General features: G+C 38.7%; 1 protein-coding gene across 1 annotated transcript in view; it reads right to left on the minus strand.

Annotated features, from left to right (window-relative positions):
- Positions 1 to 6,129: 6,129 nt before the first annotated feature.
- COL12A1 (collagen type XII alpha 1 chain) overlaps positions 6,130 to 22,326 on the minus strand; it is a 124,788-nt gene continuing 108,591 nt past the window's right edge. Inside the window, exons 60-65 of the mRNA XM_081336546.1 lie at positions 13,489 to 13,524; positions 13,307 to 13,373; positions 11,534 to 11,722; positions 11,219 to 11,287; positions 10,266 to 10,436; positions 6,130 to 7,209 (exon numbers count right to left, since the gene is read on the minus strand). Coding sequence (XP_081192672.1) covers positions 7,028 to 7,209; positions 10,266 to 10,436; positions 11,219 to 11,287; positions 11,534 to 11,722; positions 13,307 to 13,373; positions 13,489 to 13,524 — 714 coding nt within the window. The 3' untranslated portion in view covers positions 6,130 to 7,027. The remainder of the gene's footprint in view (positions 7,210 to 10,265; positions 10,437 to 11,218; positions 11,288 to 11,533; positions 11,723 to 13,306; positions 13,374 to 13,488; positions 13,525 to 22,326) is intronic.

Consider the following 22,326-nt stretch of genomic DNA (forward strand, 5'->3'; position numbering starts at 1 on the left):
ATGAGACAAAGAGAGGACATGGCGTTGAAAATGGTTAATGGGGCATGTTTGTTCCACTCTTAGTGGATGTCAGGATAAACCCCACGAGAGAATGACCTTACAACAGATGTGAATAGGCTTGGACTACGTTTGTAGATTGAGTGCATACATCACATGGAGCGATGATGGGCTTCATCAAGATTTATGATCCCACAATTGGCTAGTTTTCTCCATCTTGTCCTAAACCCTGGATACCAACCACGGTTTATGGCTTAGCATGTGGCGTGGGGTTGACCCAACATGTTAGGCGACAAACAATGACTTCCAACTTACAATGCCTCAGCTTCCCAAGGTTATTCCAAAGCCGGAAAAGCCAACCAACCCACCCTGCAGCTTTGCCTGCTTAGGCTGAACCCCAGGAATTCATACTTGCTGCGGCGCCCGACCTATTTTCTGCCCAGACGCTGCTTATCCAAGCCAAGCCGCCTCCTTCTCTTTGGCACCTCACCCCAAAGATTCGCCGGCCTGGCTGGAAACTCTCGCTGCTGGCGACGTGTGTCGGGGGGGGGGGGCGGTCCCGATCGCCGATGCACGGTTGGATCGGCAACCTGCCGACGCAGCTTTCGTTCCAGAGCAGGGACCCCCGGAGAGACGCTGCAGCAATCCTCCCCCCGCGGGAAATCCACCCTCTTTCAAGCCCCGCCGCGCCCCCCCCACCTTTGGCAACCCCGGGAGCGCCTTGGGAGAGCCTCCGCAGCGGAGCCCCGGGGTTGCAGGAGGGCCGCGCTCTGTGCACGCTCAGGAGCCGCCTTCTCCTTTGCGGGGGGGGAGGAGGGAGAGAAGGCTTCCGTCCAGCGCCGGAGCGAAGGCGGATTCCAGCCTCTGGCCCTCCTGGCGGGAGCCGTCCTTACAAACGACGGGAGTAAATAGGCGCCAACCGCGGCTGCCTGCGGCGGCGGCGGCAGCAGAGAAGGGGGGGAGGGCAGGCGGGAAACAAGCCGGAACTTCAGCCAACCCGAAGGCGAGAGGGATTATGCCCTCTCGGGGGAGCGGAGGCTGCCTGGCAAAAGTTAAAGGAGCTCCAGCCGGGCCTGGCTCCCCGGAGCCTTCTAGGCTCCCCCAAAGAAGAGCTCCGCATTGTGGCCTATGGAGTTTCCGGTTGGAGCGGCCCGAAGGAGGAGTCACGCTGTGTGTTTGTGTGTGTGTGTGTGTGTGTGGCGCGCCGTGGGGCATCAGGCCCTTCCCGGCTGGGGCTCCGATGCCTCCGCCCTGCCGGATCCCGGCGCCGTCGAGCGCGCCCCCCCCAGATGTTGCGCCTGGTGCAGCCGGCCCCCCCTGCACCCCCCACGCTACGCCACTGGAAGTCCACATGTCTTAAACCTGCCAAGTTTGGAGATCTGTGCTTTATTGGAAACTTGCCTCCTTGGTCAAGGGCTGATATCAATCAATACTGCATTTTTAAAAATAGATAATTTCTGCAAGTTAAACATAACTTTGCTGTCCTATTATAATACCGATTTACAGAATGTTTCTTGTAAAGTAGGCTATATAGCTGGCAATCATTTTCATGCATGCTCCAGAATGGTTTCCTGGTGTACAACAGGCACTATGAGATTCCAGGGTTGTGGTCTCTCCCACTTTTTGCTTTCATCAAAATAAAGCAAAATCTATTTGCTTTCATCAAAATAAAATGAGCCGTGGTGACGCAGTGGTTAGAATGCAGTATTGCAGGCTAATTCTGCCCACAGCCTGGAGTTCCATCTTGATCAAGGTTGACTCAGCCTTCCATCCTTCTGAGGTCGATAAAATGAGGGCCCAGATTGTTGGGGGGAATATGCTGACTCTGTTAAACGCTTAGAGGGGGCTGTAAAGCACTGTGAAGCAGTATATAAATCTAAGTGCTATTGTTATATTACACATGGCCAGTGTAACTTCCATTTTGTGGACAAAGCCAGTGACAAGACATTTCTTTACTATTAAGAAGAAAATTATATAAAAGTTCCCAGGTCATCAGCCTTAATTTCAGTGAGTCAGTAGGTGCTACCTCCACTAATTATTTCTTGCCAGGATTTCATTGCAGTTGCAGAGGGCAGCCATGCAATCCTAGGAAAGGTACAGATCATTTTAGGTATGTCCTCCACCCATTCTCCAAGATTTTCTGAAGTGCTATTCTACCCCAGTCTTTACATTTTATTGGCGCTCCTTCCCATTACATTAAAAGTTTCAAATACAGTAAAAAATTAAAAGGAAGATTAAAAAAAGAGAGGAAGGAAGGAAGGAAGGAAGGAAGGAAGGAAGGAAGGAAGGAAGAAGGAAGGAAGGAAGGAAGGAAGGAAGGAAGGAAGGAAGGAAGGAAGGAAGGAAGGAAGGAAGGAAGGGACTTCTGCCCTTCTATGGAGTAGTTGCCATCTTACAAGTTTCCCTCCTTTTTCTTCCCTCCCTTACTTCCCCTTCCTTTTTAACCCTTTAGGTAAAGGTAAAGGTTCCCCCGCACATGCGTGCTAGTCGTTTCCAACTCTAGGGGCTGGTGCTCATCTCCGTTTCAAAGCCGAAGAGCCAGCGCTTGTCCAAGGACGTCTCCGTGGTCATGTGGCCGGCATGACTAGATGCCAAAGGCGCACGGAACGCTGTTACCTTCCCACCGTAGTGGTCCCTATTTTTCTACTTGCATTTTTACGTGCTTTCGAACTGCTAGGTTGGCAGAAGCTGGGACGAGTAACAGGTGCTCACTCTGTTACGTGGCACTCGGGATTTGACCTGCCAAACTACCGACCATCTGATCGACAAGCTCAGCGTCCTAACCCACTGAGCCACCATATCCCTTTATAACCCTTTACAGACCTGCAAACCCAATTCAGTCTTTTCTTCTTTGAAGAAAAGGCCCATATAAGGCTTCCAGTCTTTCAAATATCTTTATTGCTTGAAAGGTCAGCTTTGGCATTTCTGCAAGCTCCATTAATTTTATAATCTAAACTTCTCAGTGGATATTTCATTATTCTTCCAGTTGTGCATCCAACAATCTTGCTGCAATTACCATATATAGTATTAATTTCCTGTATTTTGTTTTCTAGGTCAATGTGCATAAACCCCAATAAAAACAATTCTGCTTTCCTCCTAATGTTGACAAGGATAAACTTTGCATCATTGTATGGATTTGCACCAAAAATTATTTGCTTTTTCACATTTTAAAGGACAAAAGAAGAGAACTGAACTGAAATGTTTGGGGAAATGTACTTCTCTACTAACTCTGATACAGCAAATTTGCAAGTAGATGGCATATCCTCAAGGGGTCTCACAGTGTAAATTAAACTTTGGCATTAGACAATCTTACATTATCTCCAGAACTATATTTATATTATTTGGAGAGAAAAAAAAGTTGTGTTGCCCTCAGTCAGGTACAATTTGGCTTGAAATGTTGTAACTTTTGGCATGAAGTAAATTGAATGTTTTGTAGTACATTGATAAATTAATCACTAGGCCTTTTGGGAGAAAAAATTCAGAAGCACTTTCAGACCTCTCCACTATCTAGTAGTGTAAAAATGTTGAATTGCTGTTTTCCTGAATGGGAAGTTCCTGGAATTATTTTCATTAAAAAATGGGGCTATATTTGCTGCCTAAAGCAAATAACTGCAAAAGAAGTTTCATTCTGTCTGAATGCTCTGTTGTCAAGACACTTCATCAGAAATGCTGCTATGTGATTTTGTGTGTGTGTGTGTATTAGTGCAACTAGACGATTTTAAAACTTTATTAATCTCTTGTAGTATAGATAATGAGTTGCTTGGAAAATTTATCATTTATTATATACTTTGACTACATTGTTTGCAGTCTTTCCTCTTTATACCCATTATACATTTCCACTACCCTTTTGTGTAGCAATTAATTCTATATTTTTATTTAGTTTTGTTCATTTTGTCATTTCATTAAACATTTTTTCATATTTACTACTATTGCTCTACATAGTTCTATGGCCCTCTGAAACATTTTTTCCTTTGTTGTAATCAACTTCTCCCTCCTGTTTAATCCTTCTGCCCATTTTGTTAGAAGATAAATAGGTCTTCTACTATTTTATACTATTTTATATGAAGTAAATATGAAATTTACTTTCTTTTGCTATTCTACTGCCAATATTGTTCATTTCAGTTTTTTTTCTTCTTTTCCACATATCATTTTTCCAATGATCACTGCTGGCATAAAAATATGATCTGTTGTATATTCAAAACTTCTCAACATCTTCTTTTCTTCAACTAATGTCATGATAATAAGCAAACTGAAGGTATGGATTCAAGTATAAACTCTACTTTGTGTTAAACGGTTTTGATTCTGTGGAGTGTTCAGAGTTAAGTTATTTTATGTAGTATTTCTTGGTGTAAAACAAAATCAAATATTCACTACTATCTCATCTTTCATTCTGACTGAAGTGGCTGGTGGAGAACAGCTTGTGGTTTGTTAATTGTCAGTCAAAGCTGTCACTGTAGGAGAATCTGAGCCAACTAAATTATACTGCTCAAAAAAATAACTCTAGAGGCCGGTGCTCATCTCTGTTTCAAAGCCAAAGAGCCAGCACTTGTCCGAGGACGTCTCCGTGGTCATGTGGCCGGCATGACTAGACGCCAAAGGCGCACAGAACACTGTTACCTTCCCACCATAGTGGTCCCTATTTTTCTACTTGCATTTTTACGTGCTTTCGAACTGCTAGGTTGGCAGAAGCTGGGATGAGTAACAGGCACTCACTCTGTTACGCGGCACTCGGGATTCATCCCACCAAACTGCCGACCTTCTGATCAACAAGCTCAGCATCCTAACCCACTGAGCCACCGCATCCCTTGTGTGTGTGTGTGTGTGTGTGTGTGTGTGTGTGAATGCAGAGAGTCATGGTAACAGGAGTTATACAAATGTCTTCATTGTGGTGTACACAGGTTGAAAGCTTGTCCTAGACCTGAGAATTCTTCACCAGCTTCAGCACAAATTAGTATATTTTACAATTTGATCAACAAATAAAAGAAAATAAATGGTCAACTTCATTTCTAGTGTTAGAAATGTTAAGTCTTTCTGCTTCTTATTTTGGGTAAAGGGATGGGATGTTGATTGCCAATTTGGCTCCAAAGTAACAGCAGCAGTTATTGCAGATATGCCAGAGGGAGAACAAGTACAACTTCACAACACAATGGAATATGTGTGAGTGAGGTCAGAAAGGGCTTTTGATGGGAAAATGTTCAATCGGTTTTGGTAGGAGAAAAATCTTGGCATGTTTCCAGGTGTTTGTTCAAATTGACTATGTAGGTACCAATCATGTAATAAAGTGTTTACACATGATGATCAATGGCTAGACCACTATATAAGTCTAGTAAAATAAATACCGGTAAATCTGAAACTTTGTCAAGCCAGTTGCCAGCCAACATTGGTAATACTGAGCCACATGGGCCAATGGTTTAACTACTCAATAAAAGACAGCACATGGTCTAGAGAAAATTCTTAAATCTTTGAGGGTGAAGGTTCGTTGTCCGAGTTTGTGGGTTGGTTTCCGAACATTTCGTTACCAGGCTAGGTAACATCTTCAATGGCATTTAAGCATCCCCTAAACGCCGCTGAAGATGTTACCTAGTCTGGTAACAAAACAACTGGAAACCAACCCACAAGCTTGGAGAACAAACCTTCACTCTCATCCTATACCCGAGCTACAGATATTCACCACTATTGCAAACTTAAATCTTTCTATCTCTGAACCACTTTTATACTGTATTTCCACTTGTATTGATAGGTTTCCTCTCCTCCTCCCTTGTTTTTAAAAGGGCGCAGTCTGAAAAAAACCTGGCAACTCTACCAGATATTGAGCTGCTGAGATAACAGATCATTTGCAAAATGTACATGGAGTTCTAAGGTTGGGAAATGTTGTTCATTTTGCTATGGAGGTTTCTATACAACCAGGTCATAAGCTATACCTTCAGAGCAGAGAAAATGTTGCTGAAAATAAAGTGCTCCTCACTGAGCATTTTAAACTGCAATGTGCTGTGTGTGTGTGTGTAGATGTTTACACACACACATGCAGTGAGAAATAGAGTTCAATGTTTCAGGTAATTAATTTTCCATGGCAATGAAGCCTTTGAAATCTGGACGTTTTCCAGCAATAATGACTCAGACACTGTACAGATTTTCAGTAGTTTTATTGAAAAATGCCTCTTTTGTTTCAGAAATAAATAATATAAGGCAGTGAAATTCACAATTTGCAGTTAAAATATAAAAGCAGCAATTCTATATCCATAGTCTTGCAAACAATTTCCAACTGCTTTTTTCTGATAACTATGAAACATTATATTCCGGAGAGAAGGGGAATCATAACTAAATATACAACACAAACATGCAATTCCATCTCTGCAGGATTGACTGCAATTTGGCATAAATGTTAAAGTCTCTAAAACAAGGAAAATTAAGCCATTACTTCTTTTAAAATTGTATCCAGTTGATACAAGGATGCCAGCTATATTATTTAAAGGTCTGTGGTTGTTAAAAGGGATGCATAAAAGCAGTATGTGCCCTGCAAAATATATGCAAAAGTAGAAGAAATTGCTTACATGGAAAGAGAAATTTCTTCCTTTTATTAGATGTTGCAGATTGGCAACAGTGACTGAATTACTGAGCAAGCAATTTGATGAGGAAAAAAATGATAAGGCAAGCTCTTCCATTGCTGAGACATCCAGATTACTTGTAGTAGCTGCGAAGAAGGCGGGATTTTTGTGGTTGTTACATTTTTAATCTATTAAAAGAACTGTAGCCTTGCAGTCACTTTGATGCACTTGTTAAGGTTTAACGCAGCCACCTGAAGCACAGGTATATTACAGGCATTCCAAGAGAGACAGAGAGAACGGAATGTGTAGCAACATCTATTGCTATTCCCACATACGTCAGATATTTCTCAGAAGATTTAAGTTGTACTTCTGCTTGGAGACACGGTAGGAGGAATAGCATATCTACATATGAGAGAATGGCAACAACAAAAACAAATACCCCAAGGGAGAGGGGGTGGGGAGAGAGAAGTGAGAAAATAAGACATTTATGGTTTTGTTTTTGCTTTTCTTGATAAGGAGCGTTTCCAGCGCATATGTTCAGGGAACCCAGGTGAGTGCATATCAGATCCATAGTCCTCATAGTGCTCATCTCTTCTTTCAGGCTCCACTGGTACTATGTAGGCCTCACTGTCAGGCTGATATGGTCCACTGTCAGGTACATAGGACTCTGGTTGAAAATAGTTGTCCAATGGAACATTAAAGGTTATTATCATATGTCTTTGAATCAAGAAGGGATTTCTTTTTCTGACGTTTAAAAGCAGGCTATTCGGTTGTTGATGTTTTATTTTAGTAAATCTGGGATGGTTTGTCTTTTTCTTTTAGTCAATCCTCAGGGCTTTCATTCAGAAGCGATTTCATTTTTTTTAAAAAAAACCACCCTAACCAATGATTCTAAAATCAATAATTTATGTAGAAATTCTGCCACGCACATGGATCTCAACAAGGGGAGTTGTGACTGGGGCATTGATTGCCCTTGCCTTTGACATGAATGCTGGAGCTTTATATGTTTGTCCAGCAAAAACAGGGGGCCAGGGGGGGGGGAAGCACCGTGTTTTGTCTGTTGAAGAATTTTTTCTGCTCCCTTTCGAAAACTTTTTTTAATGGCAAATTAACATAAAATTTAAACAAAAATAATAACATCCACATCTAAAATATTGAAAACTGAAGTTCTGTGCAAAAATTAAGCCTCTTAGGGAGCAAAGAGACTTAATGGCAAGCAAATTAGCAAGTCCTACTTTGCAGTTTAGTCTCTAACATTGATTTTGTGCAATGTACAGATAATGATCATTCAAAAATAATTTCAATTTGGGAGAAGAAAAAATTCTGAAACAGAAAGAATACTGGCACAATTTAAGGACTACAATGCTCAAAATAATTTTGAGGTTTAGGTTTTTTTTAAAGATAAGTATTACAATTGTTGTTAGCTGCAAAGTCGTGTCCGACCCATCGCAACCCCATGGACAATGTTCCTCCAGGACTTCCTGTCCTCTACCATCTTCTGGAGTCCATTTAAGCTCAAAATTACAAACCGTAAAGTCAAGCCTTGAGTAATTTCCAGTGAAAACCATTGAAATTTATTAATCTCAATTAGTCACAATTAGTTGTAATTTACTCCATTTATTTCATTGGGACACAATTAATTTTAGTAGGCTTAATGTATACTTAAGTAATTTTTAAGAGTTCCACTTAAGTGAAAGCCAATTATTAAAACCAATGCTTTGTTCAAATGGGGAAACTTCATGTATGCAACATTGTTTTATTCAAAATAGCTCCCTATGGGTGTGGCAGAAATTTACACCAAGTTGTCACCATTGACAATAACAGCAACTACTATTTTCTGACAAATGTGCCTCATATCCAATTGAACTAGAGCTAGTGCTAGAGGAACCCCAAAGATTTCAGGAAAATCAGAATCAAAATTAATTATATTTTCAGCACTTGTAAGAAGATTACATATACAAAAAAGCCTCAAGTCCTGAATGAGGTAAGAGAAAAGAAAAGAAAGACTTCAAAAGTTTTGAAGAAATTATGCTGGCACAAATTAAAAAAGCAGAAGGAAGTTTGAATGCAAAAGCATGATGTAATGTTAACTAGGTTTAGTGGACATGATTCCATACAAATCATTTACAAGCCAGAATTAGTTCATTATTTACAGTCATTTTCTGTTTCGCCAAGGTAAATATATTATGGTGTTATGTTTATTAAGATGTTTATAAGCCTCCGCTGCCATTCTAGTAACTTGGTTTTGCTACAATTGGACAGTAAGAACAGGGAGGTTGAGTTTACATCCCTTGCTTTGTCAAATGCCATTGCCCTTTATTGCAATCACAAATGCTTGTTAGTAAGTACATTCTTTTAAAAAGAGCATTTCCCCTCTTATGAGGCCAACACCATTTATGTAACCATTATCTATAATGAAATAACCATACAGATTCACGTCCAAGTAAGCACGTGCACAAACATCTCAGAAACAGGATTTTCATGAAAATTCAAACTGTAAGCAGCACTGGCGGCATAGAAAATTTGTTAGCCGGATCCTGAAATAGGTCAAAGATTTAGTTTTCAGGGTTGAACAGCTGTGCAAAACTGTTTTTCATTCATTACATCTATGAGAGTTAAACTGTATGTATATCTATCTATCTATCTATATATATATATATGCCAGATTATTTTCTGAAAGGGTAGCACTTCAGTATTACTTTCCATTTATTTCTCATTCAATTGTTGATATTGTGCAAATTTTGCATTATGGCTTATTCTATTGAATTTGATCTACCCATTAATACTATGAATGTGTGTGTACATATATATATATATATCTATATATATTCACGTATACATGCAAACAACATAACAAACAGCAATATCACATATAAGGTGCTACAGTGCACACAACAAATTAGTGATCAATATTAAGGACCTGGAATCTTTTCTTGAAGAGGCCTTAAATATATGGCATGGTCACTGGTTATGACCCTTCCTAGTTTAGTGATTTGGTATCCTGTGGTCACAAATATCCAGCATTTAACTTCCTTTGACCATTCAGTGCCTCAAATTGACTCTTCTCAGAAGAAATTTGCATAATAGACCAATATAGCAGATTCCATTAAATTTGATACAGTGCAAATAATGACTTCCCATGCCCTAACCCTTGCCTAGTTGTCTGCACTGTATCACAAAATGACATTTGAGATGGAAAATTAGATTTCAGGTACTAATTTTGTATAGATAATCCCATCACGAATCAGAAAGATGAACGCAGAAATGGCAAACTCTGTTCTTTATACTTTAGACGAATGGTCAACCTTGTTCAGAAGTACAGGAGTAGTTTGATGTAGAAGGAAAACAGGAAGAAGAAGGAAAAATGGTCAATTATGTCCTAACAGCAATGCGCCTTATCCTTTCACTTTAAATATTAGAAATAAATTAGATTGAAACATATAAAGTACTTTTTTCCTTAAAGTAAAATTGGCACTTCAAACTGGGACAAAGCTACTTCAAAAACTGGAGAAATTTTATAAACGTGAAAGAAACCAGTGATGAGAATCATGACAAATATGTCTAAATCTGATTGAGTTGGGAAGCTTAGACTGTTCAGCAGTTGAGCAGTTTTAATTTCTAATTAATTCTACTTTTACTACAACTTTTCACTGCATAAAATTATTCATGCTGAACAAGCTTTTATTAAAGTATTCAATGACATTTAAGTTCTCAATAACCTACCTGGGTATCCTTGGCCGTTGTAAGCAATGCTAGCACACAGGGATGAATCACAGTATCCAGGGGGCCCAGGAGGGCCTCTGATACCACCATTACCAGGTCGGCCAGGTGGCCCAGGTGGACCTCGGGAACCTGTAGAACCTGGTGGGCCAGTTCTGGATTCTCCTTGTGGACCTAAGTGTAGAATGAAAAGGAAAGTGTTGTATCAATAAATTCAACACGAGGCACTTTAGTAAAGTGGCTGGCAAAATTAAAAACTAGATTACACTCAAGCATATAGTTAAGGAATGTTTCTGTTCGGTTTCAACATATGGTGTTAATGAAACAACCACAGGAAACCAAAACGTAACTCATCATTAGTTGTTTCCCTGATTTTAAGATCTTTAGTCATAGAAAATTGTTTTGGCCCGACTGAGTCTGGTGGATTACACAGGGAAGCAACTTCTATGGTACGTTTCAAATAAAGCATAAGATTATTTTAATTTTGCAACTCCGTAGCTTTAGAATAGATGAGATAATGTTTTCCTTGGAACAATTTATGTTCATGGTTAAAAGACATGGAAGTTTTCATAAAATGTAAGGTAGAAATTGTTATGAGCTTATTATGGAGTTTGTCATGAACATTCAATAATAAATTGAAGACAGAAGCAATGAGACAGAATCTGACTAACCCTGCCAAGATCTAAATAAGGAACCAAACTATAATAATAGCAAAACTAGCCACTATGACGAACATCATGATCTATGAGAGAGCCCTGTAACTTTGTATATGGAGAGAGAGAGAGAGAGGGAGGGGGAGAGAAGTATCACAAACAAAAGCCAATTGCTACTATGGAATTACTCAATATTTTCATCTGATATGTGGACTTAAGGAGGATGAACAACATGATGAATGGATAAAACTTTGGTAGTATATATCATTATTTTTAATAGTATATATCACTATTATAACCTACCTGGTGGCCCTGGCAAACCTCGTGATCCTTGTATTCCAATTCCTCTTTCACCTTTCTCTCCAGGTAGCCCTAAAGCACACCAAAAAGAAAATATATTCAAGCTGCGTCACAGAAGTGATGCCTTCAATTGCTCAGGAAACATCTAATGTTGGCTGTTTGGTCAATGCCAGTTTGAGCAGTTTTCATGGTCTGACATTTGAGGTTCACGTATGTTCTTTGTTTTGCTGATAGTCCCACCACTGTTCTAAACCCTGAAAGTTTAGAACCCTCCCCCCTCTTCAGGGGAATATCCCCATGACCCTAAGGACAACCCACCTCGCTCGCCAGGGGAACCTTGCATGCCAGGTGTGCCCGGAAATCCTGGCCTGCCTCCATTTCCAGGCTCTCCTGAGTTGCCAGGAGGTCCAGGGGGACCCGGTGGCCCTGGAGGTCCAGGCTGGCTGCGACTTGAATGGTAATCGTTTGGAATTTGATTCAGCATCTGGTTAAATCGGGTCATTTGGTCTTTTTGGGGACAAAAAAAAAAGAAGAAGAAATAGATTAACTAAGAGAGTGAATAATGAAACATCCTTTAGAGTGATTAAAAAATACTCTCTACCCGGCAGCTGATGCCAAAGTTGAAACTAGTACAGTCTGCCATTTTAAAAAGAAAGAACTATTCAGCGAATGGAAGACTTATGCATATTCTTATATCCTTTCCCTTCCCCAACTCAAAACGGGAATAAATTGTGCTGTATAGAAACTTAAGATACTTGATTATGTACTGATTTCTCTGATAATTTTTTTTACTACTCCTCTACAGTTCCTACCCACCAGTAAAAATATATAAATTAAATCTAGGCTAATGAATAGCCAAGTATGTGTAACTGTCTAAAGCAGGGGTGTCAAACTCAATTTCATTGAGGGCCGCATCAGCACTGTGGTTGCCCTCAGGGGGGCGGGTGGGTATGGCCAGGGTGGGTGTGGCCTACTGGGTGGGCGTGGCTAGAGTGCGTATGGCCTACTGGGTGGGCATGGCCAGCTCTACATCGTTCGCATCAAGGGTGCCTATGGGGGCCTGGGCAGGAATGGGACAGATCTGAGGGTCTCTGGCAGAAGACCAGGGCCAGGGCCAAGGCAGTGGGGGCCATTCCATCACTGTTTCCAGGATGGCTTCGCGGGCAACATGAAACCACTTTGCGGGCCGAATCCGGCCCCCGGGCCTTGTGTTCGACATGTCTGGTCTAAAGTGATGCAGATGTGCTGTCAGCACGGGTGCCTCCTGGATTATGACCAGTGAATAATAAACAGTTAGGATGGTTACTTGAAGAATGGGGGCGAAGAGGAAATGCATTACATGTAAATTTTCGTAAGTTAGCACAGGGTTTTTCAATTATATTCCACAAAATCCTAGAATTCAGTGACAGTGAGATATTAAGAGATAAAAACATTAGTTGACTGTTGTTTTTCAACTAACAGATTCTCCAGTTCTAGGTCCTGCCTTAGGCACAAAGTCAGCTTCTCTCAGCCCTAAGACGAAGGCAATGACAAATCACTTCTGAAAAACCTTGCCCATAAAACTACAAAAACACATCCAGGCTATTGCCAGGAGCCAACACTGATTCAAAGGCACAAAACAAAACAAAATGTTAATTTACAAGAATAAATCTAAATGTTAAAAAAGAATTACTCCTATCAATACTATCCCTTTCAACTTGACTTCTGGCTCAGACTCCTGAATTAAGGAAGCAGCAACTGAAAATATTTTGTTCTGTGTTGCTTCTACCTCTGATAGGGATTGTGAACTAATATGCACTTGTAAAAGAAACTCTCCTCTGATTTCCCATTAAGAAAACAACCCTTTAGAGCAGGGGTCTTCAAACTTGGCCCTTTTATGAATTGTGGACTTCAACTCCCAAAATTCCTCAGCCAGCGTGCCTTACCACAAGTCATAAAAGGGCCAAGTTTGAAGACCCCTGCTTTGGAGGAAGGCTGTTATAGAGCATATGACTACTCTGCAAACATCCCACATGCTTAAAATCTACAGTGTGTTAGTGCCTGACAACTTGGTATACGGCTTTTGTTGTATGTGATAGAAGCACCACTTACTGTTGATCATTTGTTCACAGACTTGTCTTGCCACAGCTCGCATCATACCCTGGGAAGCCATGTCTCCCTTAATAAATAAAATGATTGTTGGTTTATATCTCACTGTAGTAAAGAGATTTTTTAAAAAACTGCATTTAATAAGTTAAAAAATGTATGTGAATTAATTCTAAAGCTGCACTTACTCGGTCACCTTTTTCACCTTTCAATCCAACTGGACCCTGTAACAGATTATAGTCAATCAAAACGTTACCACAGGACAGCTTTGTGAAGCACAAATAAATGACCCAGGTAGCAAAACCCAAAAGAATGAATTTTTTTTAAAAAATATTCATAGTGAATATTTCTGTATCAAATAAGTAAACGTCAGAAATTGGAGGGGGGGCTTAAGTAAACAGCCTCATAAAATTTAGAGTCAGGGTATCATCCACATATGCAGAAAAAAGATGTGGTGAAATATTGAGCAGACTAGACTACTGATCTGCATTTCCACAGGCTGAAAACGGGATGCCACAACTGAATGTTTTCTTGATTTTTAAACATCAGAATACCATTTTTCCTCTTGCAATTATATAGGAAAGAGCTGTTTGAAATAGTATAGTGCTGAACCAGTGGATATTCTTGCTCATTGATTCAGCAGGACTGAATCTCATTACGCAACATTGTAGAACATATGAACGTCTTGGAGCTTTATTTATATGCAGCATAAATAATATGCAGGATGAGGCTAAGCGACCGACAAGGATTGTGAAGGTTCATGATTGTGCTTCATCCTCTTTTTCCAGCAGCTTCCCCTCTTTCTTCCCTACCAACCATCAGCTTGGCTGCTTCCCTCTGTTCCCTTCTATATCTTTTCTGGTGGAGCAATCAGGCTTCATTCCATATAGAAAACATAGCCCCATTTCATCCATGTATGGACCCAAACAGCCAAAATGTATGTGTTTCTTTTCAAGCACCAAAAACCGCTGTTTCAGTCATTTGAAAATTGCACGGAATCTTTTACTTGGTAATGTATTTAAATTCTGATTTCTTTTTTTATATACATACCCTTCACTCTATTTCCTTTTGTGGTAAGCAACATGAGGCAATACACAAAAAAGAAGAAGTAAGAAATAGTAAGGAAAAGGAATTGAGGTATGAGAAAGAAAGGTAGCTATATATCAAGCACATTGATCTGCAAATCATTCTTGTTTGCTCTGCATCCATGAACTGTTTCAAACATTGTTTTGTGATCTTCCTATTTGCCCTTTTAACAGATAAAATGCTTTATAGCAGCACTGTATATATATATGGAACAGAAAATAAGACATCCTACTATTAAATACAGTACATTGTGTTGCATTGTGTTGTTTAAGTGTTCCATATATATATATATATATATATATATATATATATATATATATATATATATATATATATATATACATATACATATACATATACATATACATATACACACACACACACACACACACACACACACACATATATATATATATATATATATATATATATATATATATATATATATATATATATATATATATATATATATATATATATATATATATATATATATATATATATATATATATATATATATATATATATATATATATATATATATATATATATATATATATATATATATGTCAAATACTTGTTAACTATTTTTAGATTACCTTGCTAGGCCCCAAACATGGGACAAATCTTTATTTCCTGTGTCAGCCTAACCTGAAGGCCATCGACAGGCAGTAGTCACACCGGTGACAGCTCATATATGTGTAAATTTTAAATTGCTAACAAAGAATTAAGGGAGACTGATATGCATTTCAAACTTATTAGTTTTCATGGCTGACTGATGAATATATATATATATGAAATTCTAATGGGTCATGAATATAGAAATTGGTCTCATATGTTTAAGAAATATGGGAAACTACCACATGAACCATGAATCAAAATAGTTCAAAAGCATTGCCTATGTCTTCCTAGATTTCAGACACTGGTCTCTCCTTTTTCCCCCTCCTCAAAATGCTGAACCTTTTGCAATCAAAGCAGTTATATGACCATTGAGCTATATTCTATCTCTGGTTCCAACAGAGATTTTATTAATAAAATATATTCCATTAAGCCTTGACCATTAAACCATGTTACTTATAACTATCAAGCAGCCTTTTAAGTGTGTAACTTTCAACTTTTATCATCTAAAATAGATCTGTTTAGAGACATCCATAAGAGTGACTTGACAAAGAAGATGTATTCAAATACATTAGTATTTCTATTTATCCTCTGAGACGTTCCTTCATTATTCTTTTCTGTAGTGTATTCCTGTCTCTGTGACAGCCAATTCTGAATGCCAATTTGATGAGAAAATAGGGTAGGTCTGTATATAGTTAATGTTCAGTTTCTGTACAATAAATGGATAAAATAAGTTTCAAAAGTTACACAATTGAGCACTGATCTCTTTTCAATTAATGCTTCCTTCATTTTTAATTAAAATGAAATGTGGAAGAAACAATCTAACTACCTGATGAAATATCATAATGAATTGTCCAAGTAACTGTTGTTATTCCCTGGAATAAGGAGACTTCATTTCAGAGTCTCCCCCAACTCTAATTGTTAGAAAATAAAAACTCTTTCAAGTCAAGCTTCTCTTCATATGTGTAGTCCTTGGCAATAACAGGCACATGGCTTCCCTCTGTCTTCTTTCTTGATTGTTTTGCAGCCTGTCTAAGCTACAGTCCTGGAATTTCCAAATTGTCCCACGTCCAAGTATTAGCCAGGTCCAGTCCTGCTTAGTTTCCAAACTAAGTTCAGTCAGGTGTTGCCTCTACTGAAATCTGGATTAATACCTGTTTCATTTATTAAAAGCAACACTGAAGGAGTTGGTTAGAGTGAAGTTGTCAGAGTGGTTGACTGTTCTACTATATGCACTTTGTACTACAGACATTCAGCAATAGTATTTTGTAGATACACACAAACAAGCATACAAATAATCCGTCTGTAGCACGTTTGTAATACAATCTGTCTGTAATACAATCCTTTCAGAATGTAATTTAAATGAATACACTATATTCCTTTATTACCAAGTGGAAGAGACCTCCCCACTTCCAAAATCTACTGCCTCTCTTCTTTAACAAATGTCATTGGCCTACTCTGAATATTAAATATTTTTGCAAATGTCTCCCTGAAATGTGTCACTTAATACTTTTCCATCAGCTCAGCAAGACACCAGTAGATCTGATACTAGTTAATTTCAAAACCTCTCAATGTGCTTAATGATACACAAAAATATTCCAGAAGTCAGGACCAGAACATCACTGTATGCAATTAAATACAATGTCAGTATTTATAAAATATGTCACCGAGATCATGAACAAAAGTAAAACATTTACACTAGATATAATTTCAAATATAGGGACTTCAGCATCAAGCATGCCGACTCAAAATGCCCTTTTGTATTCTTAAGTCTGGTTGTGGATGTAAGATTCAGAGAGCACATCTGTCTCTGTTTCATAATTCTTTGTTATTGCCAGACTATTTAGAATGAAGCAACATCAGCATCATGCATTGAAAATGAAGACAGCATATGTTCATAGACCTATGACAAAGTAACCTTAGGAAGCCACAGCAATAGCAGACTCCATCTCTCCGAAAGAAAAATAAAATAACCCCAAAAGAGCACACTGAGTGGGTAATTGAAGCATTGTTCAAATAATTTAAAGTTGTTATACAGAATAAAGTCATGACCTATTGATTTTTTGTGTGTGTAGAATGCAAGTCATACAACAATAATCTTAAACAATGGTTCTAAATCTTCTCATTTATTTGGACAAATATGCTCTGCCAGGGTTTGACAATGCAGTGTCTGTATACATCCTGGATATATAATTCACTTAAATGGCAACTGACTCCCAAATTAAATGAACAAGTTTAATTTTTAAAATCCTGAGAAAGATATGGGAATAAAGCCATAACCTGCTAAGATGATAAATGAGAAAGGCAAAATGTTCAAATACCTGGTGATCCTGAGAAATATTAGCCATTTCAAATGGAATATTATTGATAAGTTACCTATGGACACCTATGATACTCTTATGGACTTTACAGGTTGGGAACTATTGATTTTAGCCAACAGGGAGACATGTGGTGGTTCTATGCTGGAAAAAAGAAAAGAACAATTTGATATAAAATCAATTTTCTAGATTGGGTGGATCCATTTTACCAGATATGTTCAAGCAGAAGGTAAAGAGCAATAGGTCAGGGTTGTTCTAATTTGAATTCCTTCACTGACTCAAGAGATTTTGGTCCTGATGATGTAGAAAGGAAAAAAAATAGATCCAGGAAACTACAGACAGATCAGCCTGACCTCAATACCTGGGAAGATTCTGGAAAAGATAATCAAGCAAGGAATCAGCGAACACCTACAGTAGAGGCAAATAAAGTCATAACCAAAAGCCAACATGGGTTTGTCAAAAACAGATCATGCCAGACAAATCTTATTGCATTCTTTCACCAAGTGACAAAATTAGTGGACCAGAGGAATGCTGTGGATATAATTTATTGGACTTCAGTAAAGCATTTGATAAAGTAGACCACAACCTACTACTAGGTAAGATAGAAAAATGTGGGTTAGACAGCATTATCACCAGATGGATTCATAACTGGCTGACCAACTGCACTCAACCTGCAGTCCTCAATGGAATTGCATCTACATGGAGGGAAGTATGCAGTGGGGTACCCCAAGGCTCTGTTTTAGGCCCAGTACTCTTCAACATCATCATCAATGATCTGGATGAGGGGATAGTTGGGGAACTCATCAAATTTGCATATGACACCAAGCTGGCAGGAATAGCCAACACTCCAGAAGACAGGCTTAAGATGCAGAAGGATCTTGACAAGCTTGAACACTGGGCGCTATCTAACAGAATAAAATTCAATGGTGAAAAAAGTAAGGTTCTACATTTCGGCAAGAAAAACCAAATGGACAGGTACAGTATAGATAGTACCTTGCTCAATACTAGTAACTGTGAGAGGGATCTCGGATCTCACTTAAATATGAGCCAGCAGTGTGCTGCAGCTGCCAAAAAAGCCAACACAATGCCAGGCTGCATTAACAGAGGGATAGAATCAAAATCACATGAAGTAATGCCACTTTATAACACCTTGGTAAGACCACACTTGGGAATAATGCATCCAGTTTTGGTCACCATGATGTAAAAAAGATGTTGAGACTCTAGAAAGAGTGCAGAGATGATTAGAGAACTGGAGGCTAAAACATATAAAGAACAGTTGCTGGAATTGGGTATGTTTAGTTTAATGAAGACTAAGGGGGACATGATAGCAGTGTTCCAATATCTCAGGAGTTGCCACAAAGAAGAGGGAGTGAAACTTCCCGACAGTTAGAACAATTAATCAGTGGAACAACCTGCCTCCAGAAGTTGTGAATGCGCCAACACTGGATGTTTTTAAGAAGAGACTGGAGAACCATTTGTTTGAAATGGTATAGGGTTTCCTGCCTGAGCAAGGGGTTGGTCTAGAAGACCTCTATGGTTCTTTCCAACTCTATTATTATTGCTGTTGTTATTGTTATTATTATTATAGATTGCCCTTCCCAATTCTATTGAGATAAAGAAGACCTTCTCTCAAAAGTGAGATCCACTTACGGATCTCACAGTAATTTATACAGGGGTTTTTTTCAACTTCATTTTTTTTCTTTAGGTTATTAGGTAGCCCATACAAGTTTGCATTAGCTATTAATTTGATAACTGTTGCCTCCACCTCTTTATCCAGGCTATTAATAAAAGTGCTGAAGAATAAAGAGCTCAGTGCTGAAGCTTTGGACACTGTCTAGCAAGATGTATTTTCTACAAACACAAGGTGACTTCTGCCAATTGCCTCATTGTTTTCAACACTAAACCTGACCCTAGGATACAAGTCAATTGGAAATTTAAATTCAGTCAACATAAATAGGAATTCCTTGTCCACGTTCCTATCAAATTCAAACTTCATCTTGCACCTTCATATTTTGATACTGAAGACAAGTTAATCAGAAATTAAACAGCTTTGCCTATTTTTTGTACCTTTAGCACTTTGTTGTTTTTATAGAGTTGGTGGTACAGTAAACATTAATCCCTGCAAATCTGCAGCATTTTGGGTTATTTGCTTGGCACCAATTCTGAAAGATCAGATAATGTTCCCAAGGTGCACTGAATTGCTATGCTAGTGTCTAATTAACTTAAGATATATTCTGTGTACTAGCTCGAATGTCTACAATTATCGAATAGTCTTACAACATGCTGAAATTTACTTCATGTGATCATGTGATCCTTATCTCATCCTTGGACTAAACTATATTCTTTGTTTGACTGGTTCTACAAAGATACAATGAAAGTCTGAAGTTATCAAAGGAAATGGTGTATGACTGAATAAAGTGCTACTTTGGAACTGGGCCATACAACTACAGAAAAGCGTACATGACCTTTAGATCTCTGCAGGCTACATTTGGCTGACTACTCACACATATGGTCTTAGGCTGCCATTCAGGCATTTTTTGATAGCGCAAATGATGGAGGTGAAATCCTATCTGCCTCTTAAGTCTAACCAAACATCTGCACAGACTCTATGTGCCAGAGTTCCAGCTGGGAACAGATCTATAAACGTGAGAAACGGTGAGTGTGATGTCAAGCATATGGGGAATGGGCAGTTATTGTATGGTTTCAAATCTTGTTATATATTCATCTTATATAAAAATAGAACAAAAATAACATTCAGTCAAGTACAAGTTAAGTAAAACTTCCTGGTAAGGGGAGATTTGCCTTGACTTTTGGCTTTTATTATTATTATTTTTAGTTGGGGTTTGGGAGTTTTGCCTTTTTTTAACATTTAGTGTGCTTTACACTAAATGTTCTATGTTTCCCACTTCATAAGAGCAGAAAGCTGCCCTACTAATTTTTCACAATCATAGCCAGAGGTGATTATACAGTAAGGATCACAAAAATAAGTTTGGACTCTCAGGTTACACACTCTTAATTTAAAGGATCTGTAGAATTAAACCCAAGTTAATACTGCCAACACGAAATTGGCCTCTGCTCCTTAGCGTTTTTGTAGCACTTTGAAGTTTACAATAATAACAGCCGCCGAAAACAGCGCCGATCAGCTGTTTCGGCAGCTCGGAAGCCTCCTCCTCGGGAGAAGAGGAGGGGGTGAGCGCCCGGGTAGGGGTAGAGCTCTCCGGGGCCGCCAGAACTTAAAGTTTTGGCGGCTGAAGGATTGAGCCCCCCCGAAGCCTGGGCATGCTCCGGACTGCGAGGCGCTTCTGCTCCAGGCTTTTTGGTGGTCTTTTGATCTTTAACTCAATGGACTTTGCTGAGCTTGAAAGTGGAAGTGCGTAGCAGACAATAGTGGGTGAAAATGGCGGCCACATCTCCTAAAGTTTCTGCTACGGTGCAGCAGTCTTCGTTGCAAGCTTTATTGCCCCCTGCACCCGTATTTGTATCAGCCCTTACAGTTAAAGATTTGCAGAATGTGATGCAAGAGATTATGGAAAAGCAATTGCAACAATTAGCTGAGATAATGGATGAAAAGCTGGAGGAGAAGTTAACAGAAAAACTAGCTGAGGTTATGGATGAAAAGATTACAGAGAAACTAACAGAAATAAGAGCAGACATCTTATCTACATTTCAAGGCATGGCTATATGTATTGAGCATTTGGATGAAAGAGTGGAAGATCTCAGTCAAAATAATACTAGATTAGAAGTAAAAATGACAGAAACCAAAAATGTGGTGGAGAAAATTGATTGTGATTTGACCTTGGTACAGTATCATCAGATGGAGTTTGCTGTGAGAATCAGAGGCTTAAAAGAAGATCCTAAAGAAAATTTGAAGAAAATAGTTTCTGAGGCTCCGGAAGGGGTGCTGGGGCGATCAGCAGATGAAATAATGGAAGATATAGATAAAATTTTCCGTGTTAATTCGTGGATTGTAAGACAAAGGAAATTACCCAGAGATGTGGTGGTTTATTTTACAAAGAGAGCGATTAGAAATGAGGTTATTCAAGCCTCCTACAATACTGAATTTGCAATTGCTGAGCAAGAAGTCTTGATTTTAAAAGAGATCCCTCCAAGAATTTTAAGTAGAAGGAAGGAATTTGCTTTTTTGACACAAGAATTAAGACGACGTGATATCAAGTTCAGATGGGAGATACCAGTGGGTATGGTGGTGACCTATGAAGGTATGAGGCATCGTCTTACTACGGTGATTCAGGCACGTGATTTTTATAGTAATGTTTTAAAAGCAGCCCCCATATCACTTTTGGAATCTACAAAGAAGAAAGGTGAGGGAGAGTCTCAACGATACAGAGAGAATCTACAAGGTGCTGAAGGCATAATGCAGACAGATGAGAAAGTTACAGGAGTGGATCAAATTTCAGTGTCACAGGAGGAGGCCAGAAATTGGAGGAGGCGTGCTGCTTCTAGACGAATGAGACGAGCCTGAAGATTTATTTGTAGAACTGAAGGAGATAATAATGTAATAAGGATCATAAAAGGTGGTTTTAGAAGAGTAAACGGGAATTAAAATTGTTAAAAGGGTTAAATATTTGGGGATATATTTTTCACCCTCAAATGTAGAGTTATATAAAATAATTATGTTTTGTAATATTTTATGTTGTTTTAATTTTAAGATAATTATGAAAACTTAATTGGGAAGAATTGTAGTAGTGCTTACTGAAATTTTGAAGGTCATGATTTGCTATTTGGTTGGTATGTATATCTATTGTGTGATAAGAAGGTGGATAATGTGTTTAAGGTATATATTTTAAGACATGTTTAATATTTTAAGACATGCTCTGTTGCGAGTTTGGGAAAAAGTATAGATGAAAGTTAACTTGTAAGCTACTTTTATGGGCAATAATGAAACACGTAATAGAAAATATAAAAATGATGTGATTACATATAAGAAAATTTTAAGTTTGGAAAGTAATGTATGGTACTTGAAGCTGTATAATATCTTAAGAGGAG

Source organism: Vipera berus (assembly GCF_964194415.1).
Source record: "Vipera berus genome assembly, chromosome: 1".
NCBI classification, from domain to species: Eukaryota; Metazoa; Chordata; class Lepidosauria; order Squamata; family Viperidae; genus Vipera; species Vipera berus.